Source organism: Protopterus annectens, chromosome 5.part0, assembly GCF_019279795.1.
Source record: "Protopterus annectens isolate FY-2018-M chromosome 5.part0, PAN1.0, whole genome shotgun sequence".
In the NCBI taxonomy this organism is placed as follows: domain Eukaryota; kingdom Metazoa; phylum Chordata; order Ceratodontiformes; family Protopteridae; genus Protopterus; species Protopterus annectens.
This window is the reverse complement of record NC_056735.1, coordinates 627,739,489-627,755,550: the sequence shown is the minus strand read 5'-3', so window position 1 is coordinate 627,755,550 and position 16,062 is coordinate 627,739,489. Positions and strand designations below refer to the sequence as shown.

The 16,062-nt window shown below is 39.4% G+C and overlaps 1 protein-coding gene across 1 annotated transcript in view; it reads left to right on the top strand.

Annotated features, from left to right (window-relative positions):
* The window catches only part of PLCXD1 (phosphatidylinositol specific phospholipase C X domain containing 1), a 173,217-nt gene that overhangs the window by 71,172 nt on the left and 85,983 nt on the right, over positions 1–16,062 (top strand). Inside the window, exon 2 of the mRNA XM_044072470.1 lies at positions 13,710–13,846. Coding sequence (XP_043928405.1) covers positions 13,710–13,846 — 137 coding nt within the window. The remainder of the gene's footprint in view (positions 1–13,709; positions 13,847–16,062) is intronic.

Sequence of the window (16,062 nt, the reverse complement as noted above, 5' to 3'; positions counted from 1 at the left end):
GGGCACTTTATACCAATGGAAAAAAGTCCTGACGACCGGACCTTTTTCCGTTGGTATATTGTGGGATTTACAATGGGCACACTGGTTGGGCTGGGCCAATCAGCATGCACATTTTCCGATAGTAATAGCGAGTCATTGTATAATAAATATTATTGTCTGACATACATGCTTTCCACCCCACAAAATGTGGTAGCATAGTAACATGTGGTCTCCACATTTAGTCAACAGTAAGTTAAGTAGGTTAAAAGAGCCGAATAAAAGATTTTGGTTTGGGATGAAATTTTTACATTTGTTCCAACACTATCAACCAGTGGTATCTGATATGTGAAAAAGGTGTTCATAGGTTCATAGATTGGTTCTAGGCTATTGGCCCTAGGGCCTATACAAGCCTAGCCATAACAATTCCCTGGCTACTTCTTCCCACACTATTTACTTCCCTGGACCCCTGTCTAGCAGGGTGACTGACGTTATCCCTGGGGTGAATTTCCTTTCTCCCATCCAATCATCAAGGTTCCTTTTGAAGAGGGCCAAAGAGGCACTCTGCTTGACATGTATGTGCAGTCTGTTCCAGAGTCTGGGGAGTATCTGGGTCAGGAACTATCCCTTCAGCATGTTTTGTTTATTGTGATGACAAGGTTTAGATCCCTGGAGCATGTGGCTCTGAGGGATTGGGATGTCTTTAAGTGTAGCATGTCCAACAGCTCTGGGTTTGACATGACCTTGTATGCTAAGCAGAGATTGCCTCAGAGTAAACGATATGCAACAGAGTATAGCTAGAGTTTTTTAAGACAGTCAGCATAGGGCATCTGCTTTAGGCTTGTGGTTCTTTTAGTGAGGTATTTCTGCAGCCTTTCCAGTTGTTGCAGATGTCTTGAGGGGTACATACCAAATGGGCCGTTGTATTCTATAATGGGTCTAATGAGGGATGAGTACAGTGGGACAATGACCTCCTTTTTTCTGGATGAAAAGCCCTTCATGATGAGGTGTGCCACATAGAAGGATTTCCTGACTGTTGTGGCGATGTGGTTATTGAATGTGAGACCACTGTCCACCTGTGTCCCTAAGTCTCTTATCACACTTCACTTTTGGTGTTTAGTGTACTGCCACCTATGTGGTAATTCACGGGTACATGTTTTTTCCAACAGCGGATAACTATACATTTCTTGGCATTGAGCTTGAGCCCATGGCTCTGGCACCAAGCATCTGTTTCTGTAAGGCCCTTTTGTAGAGTATCAACATAATTTGGGGATTCAATAATGGCTCCCAGTTTGTAGTCATCTGCAAACTTGGTTAGCTAGAGTCCCGTAGTGTTGGCCTGTACTTCAGAGAAGTAGATGCCAAACAAGAGTGATCCCAGAACTGAATACTGAGGTACTCCACTTGTCATTTGTCTGGAGCTGGATTTGGAGTCAGCTACTTTTACAGTGTGGGTTCTGTCAGTAAGCCAGTTGGCAACCCATCGAGTGACATAGGGATTAATGCCCAGCTTTGTAAGTTTATCTATGATTCCAGAGTGGGGGATGGTGTCAAAGGCTTTGACAAGGTCCAGATAGGCTGTGTGGACTGCCTTACCCTCGTCCACGACTCTGGAGACTGATTCAAAGAAGTCAATCAGGTTCAGGAGACAAGATCGGCCCTTCATGAACCCAAACTGTGTAGGGTCCAGTGTTTTAAGGCTGTCAATGTCTTTGTTTATAAGTTCCATGATAACACGTTCCATGGCGTTTCAGATCAGGCTCATCAGACTGATGGGGCGGTAGTTACCAGGATCCAAGGTGGATCCTCCCTTGTGGAGTGGGATAACTGTAGCTGTGCGCCACTCAGTGGGTATGAAGCTGAGGTGAGGGTATGATTAAACATGACACTTAGTTGAGGTGCCAGTTCATTTTGTAGTTCATGTAGTACACAGCCGGGATGTCATCTGGTCCCATGGATCCTGTATTCTTAGCTTTGGAGAGTGCGTTTTTCACCTGTGTGGCCATGATTACTGAAATTTGGCAATCTTCCAGTATTGAGATGGGCCATTTAGGGGGTGAGAGGGGGGTGAAGTTGGCACTAAATCGATCTGCCAGGATATTGGCAATATCCTTGGGATCAGTATATTCAATGCCATTCTGTTGTAGCTCAGAGCAGATCTGAGCATTGCCATTTAGATTCTCAGGATCAACAACCCCCTCCCCCTTCTATTCATACCCTCTATAAGACCATCTATTTTAGTCCTGTTCTATTCACCCTGTATGCTATACCCCCTACCTACTCGTTTTAGAAGATAGCCTCCCTATATCCTCGTAACTCCCTAACACAAACCTTCACCTTTCTCTTTCCCATAATCTGAAACATCTTCATAACAAATGTACATCCTTCCTTTTGATTCAGTTCCCATCCCAACCCTCAATCTTTTTCTCTACATTTCTCAACCAACACTCTCTACGCCTCCATCCTCAGTTTTCTTATTAATCTCTTTTTCCACCTTTAAGGCTGCTTTCTACACTAAAACTTCACTAACACTTGCAAAACTGTCTACTACTGTATCAAGTGGTTATTCATTCTATAAATTGTATTATGTATTTTGTAGTCCTCTACTATGAATTCAAATGTTCTCTTTAATTGTATTTACAAGTTCTGCTTGAAATTATTTGTTATACATGTGGAGCTTTTTTCCTTGGGCCCTCACTGAAAAAGGGATTTTTGTTCAGTCAGACTTTCCCAGTCCATAAAAACAAACAAATAAATAAATAAATAAATAAAACTATCCAAGTAGATATAAGAAAAAAGAGATAGGATTAAATGCTGGCTGTGAATTTTGAGGAATATATCATATTTCCTTACCACTCAACATATTCTCTTAAGTCAACTAATTAAACCTTACTGGAGATTACTGGGTGTGGGTATTACAGAAAATTTATTGACAGCTGGCACTTATCTTTCAGAGCAGCCTCTATTGCCCCTTAAAATCATGTATAATCGAAATCTGGCATGAAGTCTACTTTATCCCTATGTTTATTAAAAGAATATTAAAGGGAGCAGAATATTAATGCTCAAAATGTGAAAAAATGACAGCAAACCTAGATCATATATTATGATCTTATTCAAATGGGTCTGCTTTCAAATCTATATTACTATAAGGTCGATAAACACATCGAGACAAGAAATCCAAAAGCTGTGTTGCCCATTTTCATTCTTCCTCAACACCCCCTCCCTCCAACTCCTACCTTTCGGTTTCTGAATTCTGGAAGAATGAGAAGATAATAAGGGAACCAATGTTCCTGCCTTTGAGCTCCAGGAATTGGTTTCTCATTTTATAATTGTTTCTAATTTTCTATGAAGCTAAAAGTTCAGCAAACAAGATCTGAGGTATGGTAGGCTACTACAGCATTATGGGTAAGGAAGGAGGTCAAGAGTTTCCAGTATCCACGAGCTGGTAAAAAGTGGCCAAGTTGGATCCAAGGGTTGGATCCAAACCCACTTGTTGAGGAATAATGAAAATGGACAACAGAGATGGAACGTTATGGTGAGTACATAACTTCTTTTTTAACTGGTAATAAACTTAAATGGAAAAATGCACTTGGAGCAGTAGCAAAGAATATCTATAGGAAGCTGCTCTTCACCTTTGTAGGCCATATTTAACCCAAGGAATTGTTAGGGGCTGGGGAAAGAGAGAGGCAGGTGATATCTTCAGGTGCATAGTTTCTTTCATACTTTTGATTTCCTTAATTGTTGTTGTTTTTCTTTCTCTTTTTCATTTTTTATACACTGTCCGTTATAAACAAGCATTTTCTTTTCAGGATACACCACAGCAAGTACATTTGGCATAGTAACATAATTTCAATAAAGCATATTTGCTTGCAATAAAAAAAAGATATTAGCAAAGATTTTGTAATCCTTAATCAGTAAACTTTGTTCTTCAATTTCCCAAATTTTATAACTTTTCAGGCATCATTGCAGTATCAAAAAAATGTTCACAAGCATCTCTCAAGTCTAAAATATGATTACGAATTCTTGGCAACATTGAACCTGCCCATTCTATACCAGACTTAGTTTCTTTACAGAGTATGACATTTACTACAAGAAAAGGCCTGCACCCTTTATTACTTCATCAGCATCTTTCTCACATGTATTTCCCCAGCACAGTATGGTATATTCCTAAATATAACTTCAAACAAACTGTAATTGCAGTATCTTTCCCTTTTATAACCCCCTACTGTCTTGAGTCCCTCTGCCAGAACATCTGTGTTGCATGTATCACATTCTTGTTTAACAAACATAACATTGTGTGCGGTTTCTTAGTTCCAAATGTGGGTTTAGTGACGTTGCCTGTTCTTTCTCTTCTTTTTCTTCCTAATTTCCTTTACCTAAACATGTCTCATTGAATTTCTTTCCATAGTTTTTTAAGCATCAACATTGTTTCTTCTATATTTTTTTACATTTTCCCCTTCCCTTCTCTAAACTTGGCAGAATTTTTTTTTCTGTGCAGTGAGCATACCCCTTCCTTCATGTTCTCCTGTAAATTAACAATACTTTTATCCTTTGTGTACCGATAACATTGTTAGCAGATGAGATAATGATCTCCTATTTATTGCAGAGTGCCAGTTTCACTTCAGACAATTTGGACATGTCTTCAACATTACATCATATTCCTGGACAGTCTTGGCAAATATCTTAATTTTACCCACAGTCAAAAATGTCCCAAATGATTTATACTCCACATTATTTTTCTTACTGTAATCGTTTCCCAAAATGCAGACATAGACAAGGATTTTGTACGTCTTGATTAATATGTAAATCCCACCAAAGTGACCTGGATATAGTCTGCTGGTTTTAGAAATAAACTGATGATTGTTGACTTGCTGATGGTTTTTTTTTTGCATTATTTTATTGGTTATAGGCTTTTATGTGTGAATTAGATATATCTAGTTTCTATTTGGACCAAGCTTTATGTCTACAGTTCATTGTATGAATGAGATCAGTTGTTATCGGAGGGTGTTTGTCATAGGTATGGTTTCTGATAATGAGAGAAATGAGGTTTTCTCCAAGAAAGGCAAGACTGTCTGAAGGTGTGCTTAAGACACTGGATAGATAAGACCATTAGAACACTGTGGCTTAATCCTATGCATCAAGTTGTGGTTTTGCTAGTTGTTCAGAAGTAGATGACCTGGTTCAGGGGGAACTTACTTCCAGTTTACATAGTCAATGTATTACTATTAGCTAGTAATCTCGTAAGTGTACTGGGACCAAAGATAAACACTGTAAATCCTTTAAGCCATTGTTTCAGATAAGGCCAAACAGAGTACTTTCCTGTGTTGGCATTAGACTGTGAATCCTGTGAACATTTCTTTAAAGCCTTGACCTATCGGTCACTATGTAGAGCAGTGAACCTTGTGTAATTGTGAACCCAGTGTATCAGTACGCCAAGTTTCATCATTAGATGAGATGCAAGATCTAGTGTTTTCCATAACTGCCAATTCTGGAACTGCACTATGGTTGGAGTTATACTGAGTCTCAGTTCAGCAGTAAAATAGATGACTTGTTTGGTATATTTTATTTTACAAGGAAAGCAACAGCTAGATAGAATGTTGCATTATTTCCTTTTGTAAGGGGAAGGACTGCTGACTCTTACCCTCCCCAAAACTACCTGCCTTTTTAAGCCCTTCCTTGTAGTAGCTCACCATTACAAAAATAATACAATATGGAGCTCTGCAAATGCTCTGCAGAAGTACATTGCTGTATATGAATGTCAATCCATTAAGAAGCTATCTACATTCACATTGTAAACATAAAGTCACCAATACGCTAGTGAGTAAACACAACAGCATAGTAATATTTGTTTATTATTGGTAAACAAAAGCCTATTTTGAAAGACTTAGTTAATTTAGAGGTAATCTTGGCAAGGACAGTAGGCAACAGCAGTAAGAATGTTGGCTATGACTATGGAGTAATTCAACTAGTAAGTGCAGAACAATATGCCATCAACATGGAAGCAGCTTGATTTGGGTAATCCATGGGACAGCTGCTTTTTTTAGATTTAAATACATTGTGACTTTTTATTCCGTATAATTGAAAGATATAAAACCTCTCTACATAGTGAAATCCAGGTACTAAGGAATTAGGCTCAAGCTTGCAGATTTATAAAGCAATGGAGAATGTTGCACAATTGGTATCTCACATTTCAGCAGATACCTTTGAAATTATTAAACTGCAAAACCAGTCTGTTATTGATCCATGGGTAAAAATTACATATTTTATTGAATATGACATGTTCCTTCAAGCTTCTATGATTCAGGGTTCCCAAGAATGACCTCTGAATTACAGATTGTCATCAAGCTGTTTCAAGAGAAACTGAATGACTTGGAGAAGATGTACTGCAAGAGCAGTCTAAAGCTGGTTAGGTTATGAAAAGTTATTCACAGCACTAATGTGGTAAAGTTCCTCTAGGAATCTTTAGTTACCACAATAAAGACCTCTTCCCCAGTAGTTGTTGAAAGACCACACAGGTCTGTCTGGCCTCCATCAAACCATCATCTATAGGTAATTAAATTAGTGATGACTCTGGGAAAGATTATTGCTTTATTTACTGCCTTATATTAAATGTGGCCTGACTTTTGGGTCAGTGATCATGATTTTCATTCGGTAACATTTACGGTGTTAATGGGTGGCACACACAGTAGCACTACAGCCTCACAGCATGATAGTCTCCAGCAGTGGCATGCCTAACATATTTGACACCCGGAACAGAATTTTTTTTTAACAACTCCCACCCCACTCCCCGTGGACATTTTTTTCTAACACCTCCTCTTTCTCAATTGTTTTAATTGTTTTTAATAATAATCATGAAATTAAACAAAATAATAGCCTGCAAGGACCAAGCTAGGAGCAGTGATCAAATCCCAAAAGACTTAGCCATCCTACAGGATGGCTTGTCCCAAATAAATAGCAGTGCCAGAACCACAGACTAAAGCTGAATGTCAAAAATGTATTATCATCTCCTTTGGAAAGTTGAGTACAATACTGACAACACACTCCTAAGAGCTGACCCAGTAGTTTGGGATTTGGTAACTTATGTGGACAGTTGACCCCAAATTCTATTAGAAACATATCAAGATATGCAAACTTGGGGAACATTCTGCAAAATCAGGAACAGTTTCAACTTGAAATACAGCACCCAGAGATAGAGACAGTAAAAACTGCAGCATATTTCATGAAAATGCACACTAGTCATGTATAGGCAGACTTTAAGGTAAGCAAACAATGACAGTACCTTGCAGACCAAACATATTAATCAAATACAAGAACATTCTGAAAAACTAGGGACAGTTTCAAACGTGTTTCATACTATATTCCAATTTATTTCATACAAATGCAAACTAGCTGTTAATGGCCAACTTTAAACTGAGCAACAGATATTTCATCCACAGCACAGCTAGCCATCCCATCCCAAGAAAAACAAAGCATAAATATTCCAATTTATTTCACACAAATGTGCACTAACCAGCCCTTAATATCAGACCTTAAGCTAAGGAAATGAAGAAAAGTTCCCATAGCACAGATAGCCCAAAACCCAAAAATGTTCAATTTATTTCACAAAGATGCACACTAGCCAGCCTTTAGAATAATATGACATTTAGAACAAAATTCAAGCTATAAACTAATGTCCTCTTCCTGTCCTAACTTAGTTTTAGAGTGACTGACTGGCTGCAAAATGTGTAGATTAGACAGGAAAACAAGAACGAAGCTTCATGCTCACCAAAGGATTTATAAAACACAGTGTATACCAAGATTATATATTCCCCATTCTGAAGGAGTTATGGGCGTCCTTGAAGTTGATTACATGTATAGATCTGCAACTGTGGGACTCCACACATATCTGCTGACCTCACAAGACCCAAATCTAGTGAAAGTTTTGAAACATGAGGAGAATAAATCTAGGATGACTTTGTGCTTAGTCTAGCAGAAGCATATCGGCGTCAAGCAGGAATGGAAATCAAACCAAAAGTAGTTAAAAATCAGACAGCAACTGAATGTGCTAAAAACAAAAGAAAGAATATAAGGTAAAGGACCAGGTGAGAAGGCAAAAAATGTGAAAAATGCATAAAGATAGTTGCAAGTATAGAAAACTTCTGAAAAAAAACTCATGTTGATCAGGATCAAATGCAGGAATGGTTAAGGACAGACGAATTCAAACCAAAAGTTGAAAGGTTAATATTGGTGGCCCAAAATAGTGGGTGCATCAAAAGGAGCTGCTGCCAGCCCAGCTATCTGGTATTTTGTAAATAATTATATGTCATTTGTGAATATTAATATGATTTTTATATAAAAGTGTGACAGAAGGAGATACTGCCAGCTATTAGGAATTTTGTAAATGGTCGTGTGTCATTTGTGAATAGCAACATGATTCATATGCCTGTGTTACACATGTATTAGAGCTGTATGTCATATTGTATGGACGTGTGCTAAAGAGATACTTTTATACACTATTGTAACTGTTTAGATGTATGTATTTTAACAGGGGAGACTGAAACTTCAGAAGAATGGTTGAGGTTAAGTTACTTTACTGCTGGGCTATAAACAAAAGAGATGTTATCTTTCAGTTTCAGCGCAGTAGCAGACATAATGTCTAGAACTAGAAGTTTTTTGTATGGTCTTTAAATGTGGAAGAATGTAAAACTTCCACCATTTTCCAAAAGGTTTATGGTCTATGTGTTTTCACAGGGAGATTCTAAATGCTACATCTGCATCAATGGTTTTCACATGGAAAAGTCAGATGACAAGAAGTGATGTCATGCTGCAAGTATCCCAGCAGAAATATTTCAGATATTAATTTAAGAACTCTCTGAGAGAGACTGTGTATTTTGCATTTTGTCTTTGACCTGACAGCATCAGCTAGAAAACCCACTCACCACATGTCTTGCCTGGCTCTGGAAGTAAGTTAACTAAGGTACAGTAATTTCTCCTAGATACAGTTAGGAATATAGTGAACTACGGCTTAGATGTTTTCTTTGTTTATTTAAGACTGTCCTGCAATGTTCTTTTAAGTATTTCCTTTGATTTTGAACTCTGAAGTAAATGTGCAAACTCCCTTATCAGCCTCAACAAAAAGTTGAGATCCCTCATCAAATCCTCTAAAGCTAGCTATGAAATCAGAACTGCAGCAGATAGTAAAGACAACCACAAGGCCTTCTATAGTTATGTAAAGAATCTCCATAGCAATACCCGGATTTGCTCTGAGCTACTGCACAATGGTACCTCCTATACCGAGCCAACATATATTGCCTATATACTGACAGACAGATTTAGTGCCAACTATACCCTTCTCCCCCCACCAAAGGACCAATCACAATACCAGTAGATTGCCAGGCACCCAGTATTACTGTTGCACAGGTTAAAACAGCACTGTCCAAGGCCAAGAATAGAGCTTCCATGGGACCTGACAATATCCCTGGCTGTGTTCCACATGAACTACAGAGTGAACTGGCACCTCACCTGTGTGCCCTGTTCAATCACAGCCTCACCTCAGGCTTTGTCCCTACCAAATGGTGCACTGCTACAGTCATCCCTCTCCACAAAGGAGGCGAGACTACAGACCCTGGTAACTATCGCCCCATTAGCCTGATGAGTCTGATATGCAAAGCTATGGAACACATCATCATGGACCTAATAAACAAAGATATAAGGAATCCCCGAACTTTGGATCCCACACAGTTTGGTTTTGTGAAGGGTAGATCATGCCTGCTCAACTTGGTCGACATCTTTGAATCAGTCACCAGAGCTGTGGATGAAGGCAAGGTGGTTCATACAGCCTACCTTGATCTGGCCAAGGCACTTGGATACTATTCCCCCATTCAGGAATCATAGAAAAAAATTCACTAAGCTAGGCATCAACCCCTATATCACTAGGTGGGTTTCAAACTGGCTCACAGATGGAACCCACAGTGTGAAAGTAGCGGACTCCAAGTCAGACTGCCGATCAGTCACAAGTGGAGTCCCACAGGGGTTGGTCCTGGGTCCTCTCCTGTTTGGTATCTACTTCTCTGAAGTCCAGGCCAACACAAAGGATCTCTGGCTGACAAATTTCACAGACGATTGCAAGTTGGGAGCTATTATTAACTCCCCAAGTGATGTTGACATCCTGCAGAAAGGTCTCACTGAGACCAATGACTGGAGGCAGAATCATGGCCTTAAGCTCAATGTCAAAAAATGTGTCGTCATCCCCTTTGGGAAAAACCCAGTTCCCATGAATTACCACATCAATGGTAGTCCACTGAACACAGAAGGTGTTATAAGAGATCTAGGGAACACAGGTTGACAGCAGCCTCTCTTTTGACCACCACATTGTCACTGTGGTCAGAAAGTCCTTCTATGTGGCACATCTCATTACTAAGGGTTTTGCATCCAGGAAGAAAAGAGGTCATTGTCTCCCTCTACTCTTCCCACATTAGGCCAATCATAGAGTACAATGCCCCATTTGGCATGTACCTCACTAGACACCTGCAACAATTGGAGAGGCTGAAAAAGTACCTCACAAATAGGATCCTAGGCCTTAAACACTTGTCCTATATGTACAGACTCAGAAAACTCCAACTATGCTCTGTCTCATATCACCTACTTAGAGGAGATCTCTGCTTGACATACAAAGCCATGTCTGATCCAGCTCTGTTAGAAATGCTACATCTAAAGAAATCCCTCTGCACCACACGCTCCAGTGACCTCAACCTCATTACCACAATCAACAGAACGTGCTGGAGGGACAGGTTCATAACCCAGAGACTGCCCTTGCTATGGAATAGACTTCCCATACATATCAAACAGAGCACTTAACTGGCCCTCTTCAAGAAGAACCTTGATGAGTGTATGGGCAATAGAAAATTCATCCTGGGGATCACTCCAGTGCCGGTACTCGACAGAAGCACTGGGAACTAAGGTTGAGTGGCACAATGTCAGGGTAATCCTATGGGCTAGGTTTGTAAAGGCTCCAGGGCCATTAGCCTAGTACACACCTATGAACCTATGAACATGGGTTCACCCATTACCAAATGTTCAAAAGATAGATGTGAGAAAAACAGATATAGTGGTCCATGAAAATAGGACAAAAGTAGCATTGATGAATGAAATTGCTACACCCAGTGACTACAATGTCTTGCGTACAGAGACACAAAGTCATAAAATACCAAGATTTGCAGGCAGAAATGAGAGCAATGTGGAAGAAAGATACCCAGAAAGTTCCTATAGTAGTAGGAACAACAGGTCTTATAAAAAAGAATCTACAGTCGTATTTACATATGTTACCAATACCTGTAACTCCATATGAATTGCAGAAGGAGTCCTTACTGGGCACATTGCAGGTGTTGTGAAGAGTACTTTTGGCTGACATCAAAGATTGAATCAATACTAATTTCATGAACTGTAATCGTACTTTGACTTAGAAATGGGGTCCATTTCCATCATGGTATTAAAAACCCAAACGATTTGGAGAAATTAAAAAAAAAACAGAAGATTCAAGTAAAGACAAACTCAGTGACAACTGTCTATAAGTAAGATAAAAAGTAAAAGTGAAAAATATTGTTTTGAGATACCCTTTATAGGTGGGTGCAAATGAAAGAAGGAAAATAAAGCAAAAGGCTGGTGTCGGCTCACAAGAATGCACAGGATGAGCAGCCTTAAGAAGAAAACTCTCAACAGGTTTATTCAGACAGTTGAAAGGTTAAAGTAGGAGGAAATGATTGTCTAGAATTGTCCTTTGTAGAGAAAGACATGGACTAAGCTATATTGCCAGAATGTTTGACAGAGGGAGCCATATCCACCATGGACAGCTTCTTTCCTGACCTTCTTATTCTTCACTGAACCTAAAGACTCAGAAGAAAAGACGTTAATAAAGTGAGTGCTTGAGGTCTTCTCCAAACTGATATTTTTGGATGACAGAGGGAGCCATATCTTTCACCTCTAGACAAATTACTGAAGAAAGTAACCCTAAATTAGTGCACATAACTGATAAGCCACATAAACATTTAAAAAGCACAATGGGAAGAAGATACTTTCAGTTAGGCAAGACAGAATTTAACCATACTGTAGATAAGGTATAGGATATTCACATTACTCCCTACCTACATTATGAGGTGAAACGTGACCTCTTATGTTGAGTAAGTAAAGGTAAGGAAGAAATTCTACATCAGTTGCAACAGACAAAACTTTATAGGATAATGGCAGTGAAGCTAGCCTATAGTCCCATGTTAGGAAATTGATTCATTGTTGAAGTGTTGGCATTTGTAATGGTAAGTGCCAACACACCACTGACCCACCCCACCTCCCACAAATGCAGAAGAAGAGTGAAAAACCAGATATCACTCCTCCTTTAAACTTGTTTTTTTTTTTTTTTTTACAGGGAGGCAAGCCACTAATATCCCTGAAATAGGAGACAACCCCAAAACCTATATATACTGGGACAGATATCACCATACCTTGGAAAAAAGGAATATTCTGAGAAATGGACATCTTGGAGTTGGTATAGGCAAGTCAATTTTTCTGCCATTCAGTCTCCATAGTTCAGGACTTGCTGAAGTGGATCCCAGAATTTCAAATGGTTACCTAGGAAGTCACCAGGGATAAAATTTAAGCAAGAGTACTAACCGTCTCCCTATTGAAATGCAGGGACTTGGAAACGCATTAAAAAATGACAGGAGAAGAATGAATATCAAACTTTGCTGCTCTTTAAAATAGTTTTGTGCTTTTTCAAAGTTTGTGTGGCTTACCTGTAAGTCCACTAAAAAATGGAGAACACGTACCTGAATAGCCTGAGAAATGGCAATCTGAGACTTAGTATATGTAAGCCTGGATTATCAATCATTCAGTCTCCACATTCCAGGACTTAGCATTGCAAGTCATAGCATTTCAAATAGTTACCATACTAACCAGATCTACTGGTCAGGCGTAATGAAAGAGACAGAAAATGTGTGTGCTCCTTGTCTAGAAAACCACATCTTAACAGCATATAACAGTGGTGCACTACCTTTTTGTGGGGAGGGCCACTACATGAATTCTTAATGCATCTGCAGGCCATCTCAAAACATTGTACGTCATTACAAGTTAAAAATAGGTACAGGTGACTGGCATTTTTACTTAAGACAGCAGTCATGAAATTGCGTATTTTCTTCATCAACTTTGCATTTAACTTTATTCTGGCTTGCAGCCATGACTTATTACAAACTCTTCCAGAAAGTTACTACTGTTTACAGACTGCAAGTTATAAACAACAAAGAACAGTTACTTCCGCAGCTAAAATTAGAGGTGTGCGCAACTGCAGTCAATTAGGTAAGTAAGCACGTGCTGGAAAGTTTGTGTGACTGGAGTAAGTCATAGCATTTTTTCGCTTTTTTGAAAAATTTTTGGTTACTGTCTGAGGGCCAGATGGTGTTGCATTGAAGGACGGATTTGGCCCTGGGGCCGGACGTTGTGCACCACTGGTGGTACAACTGTACCCTAATGGATGTTAAAGATTTACAAACTTCTGGTGTTAAATCACTTGGCTACACCTTATGACATTATCACATAAAATGGGAAACTGCAATAATCCATGCCATTACATAATTTTGCTTACTCAGTACCTGTTAACAAAGCAGGTAAGCAGGTGTCGAATTCTGGAGCAAGTGTTGAGTGAACATATTTGCTTTGTTTGTGACATACTCAGATATAACAATGTTTTCTTTTTCTTCTCTCAACAGGCAGCCATGATGCGATGAGCTACTGTTTAGATATAAGTTCACCAATAGATCGCTCAGAGTCTCAACTTTTACAGTCACTAGATAAATGTGTGCCATGCATTACACGTCCACTAATCTACAAGTGGTCTACAACACAGGTATGCATGTCTAGTGTGATGTAGTTATAAACCTAACTACCATTCCCTCAGGAGTGTGTATGAATTCTTACTATTTTAAGTATACAAATCTACTAATCAATTTCCTGGATACAAACTAGTTACGTAAATGGCATAAGAAAAGAAGAAGCAACATGTTCAACCAAATAGCTATACTATAATAGCACAGCTACAAGTAATCATTGTGAATGCAACAAATAATGTAATTCAAAAGAGCAAACAAGAGACAGAAGAGCTATATGACATGCTGTGATCCCTGCAGATCTGTATGTAGTGTAGTCATACTGAATCATCTCCTGGGTAGAAGAAAAATTGCCAATTGGTTTAGGTATTAAAGACATACTTACTCTTAAAAAAACACTACTGTTTTCAATATAGGATCACAGGATCATAAGATCATAGGAGGCTACTAGGCTAATGGTCACAGGCTCTTACAATCCCAGCCAAGTACAACCCCTGTTCCCAAGAATATCAAGGTATTAAGCTGAACTAAATCAACAACTACTGCCCCTGTCTAAGAGGGACACAGGTGAAACTCCCGGGGTGAATTTTCGGTTTCCCATCCAATCATCCAAATTACTCTTAAATAAGGTCAGTGAGGGGGTTCTGCTTCAGCTGAATTCAATGTTTGCTCTAGAGGAGAGGTAACCTCTGTGAGACATATCTGTCTCTCCAGCAAGTCCTGTTGATGTCACATACTAGGTTGAGTTTCCTAAAGCAAGTTCATCTTATACCATTTGATTTATGAATGTGCAGCATTTCCATTAGAGCAGGATCTGAGATTGCTTTATATGCAAGGCAGAGGTCACCTCTGAAGAGTCTGTAAGACATGGAGTATAGTGACAGTGATTTCAGTCTGTAAACATATGACATATGCTGAAGACCTTAAATTTTCTTTGTAAGAAACCTTTGAGGTATTTCCAGTTTGTGCAGGTGCCTGGTAAGGTACATACCAAATGTAGCATTGTACTCTATTACTGGCCTTTTGAGTGAGGAGTACAGGAGAGTTATAACTTCTTTTGTTCTGGATGTAATGCCCTTACTCATGAGGTAGGCGATGTAGAAAGCCTTTCTTGCCACTGTGGAGACATGGTGGTCAAAGGATAGGTTGCTGTTAACCTGTGTGGCCAAATCTCTAATCACTGATTGTGTGCTTAGGGTGTTGTTATTAATGTGGCAATCTGCAGGGACATTGTCCTTGTCGAAGGGGATGATAAAGCATTTTATTGCATTGAGTTTTAGCCCATAACTTTGGCACCAGCCATTTGTCTGTATAAGTCCCTCTCATAGGATGTTGACATCATTGGGGACTTGCTGACTGCACCCAGTTTGCAATCATCAGCAAAGTTTTTCAGCCACAGGCCTTTTCTTTTAGCCTGTATATCTGAGAACAAGATTCCAAACAGTAGGGCCCCAGCACCAATCCATGTGGAACACCACTGGTTATGGGTCTGCTGGTGGAGGTAGAGTTACCTATTTTGACTGTGTGCATTCTATCGGTGAGCCAGTTTGTAACTCATCTGAAAATATATGGATTGATCTCTGACTAGGCGAGTTTATCAATGGTGCCTGATTGGGGAATAGTGTTAAATGCCTTGGCCAGGTCCAGGTAGGCCATATGCACATATTTTCCCTCATCCAGGGCTTCGGTGACTGTCTCAAAGAAGTCCACCAAGTTCAAGAAGCGAGATCTCCCTTTAACAAAGCCAAACTGGGTCAGGTCGAGTGTTTGGAGGTTATTGAGCAGAGTATCTGGGACAAAGGAAAAGAGGAGCACTTATATTAATTGTGAGAGGAGCTCCAATGGTGATAGAAGAGGGGTAAAAAGATAATAATGGAAGATTTGTAGTACTATGGGGCTACTGGCAAGGGAGGAATACTACACTGGCGTGTGTTTATATTCCACCTAGAACTGCTATAACAGAGCTTAAGAAAATTCTGGGAGAAATAATGAGCTTTTAACAGGACTAGAATTTGATTTGCAACAGTGAGACTGCATCTGGGTGGCCTAAAAGGGAAAATATAACTAAAGAGAGTAGATTTTTGAAGAAATTTCTGAAAATATTTGGTATGGAAGATGTGAATTCAGCAGTAAGAGGTTGGAGAGAATTTATAGATTATTCCCCAAGGTACAAAAACTGGGCTAGGCTTGACAGATATATTTCACAGAAACGTGCATTTAAGTGAATGTTTTGATA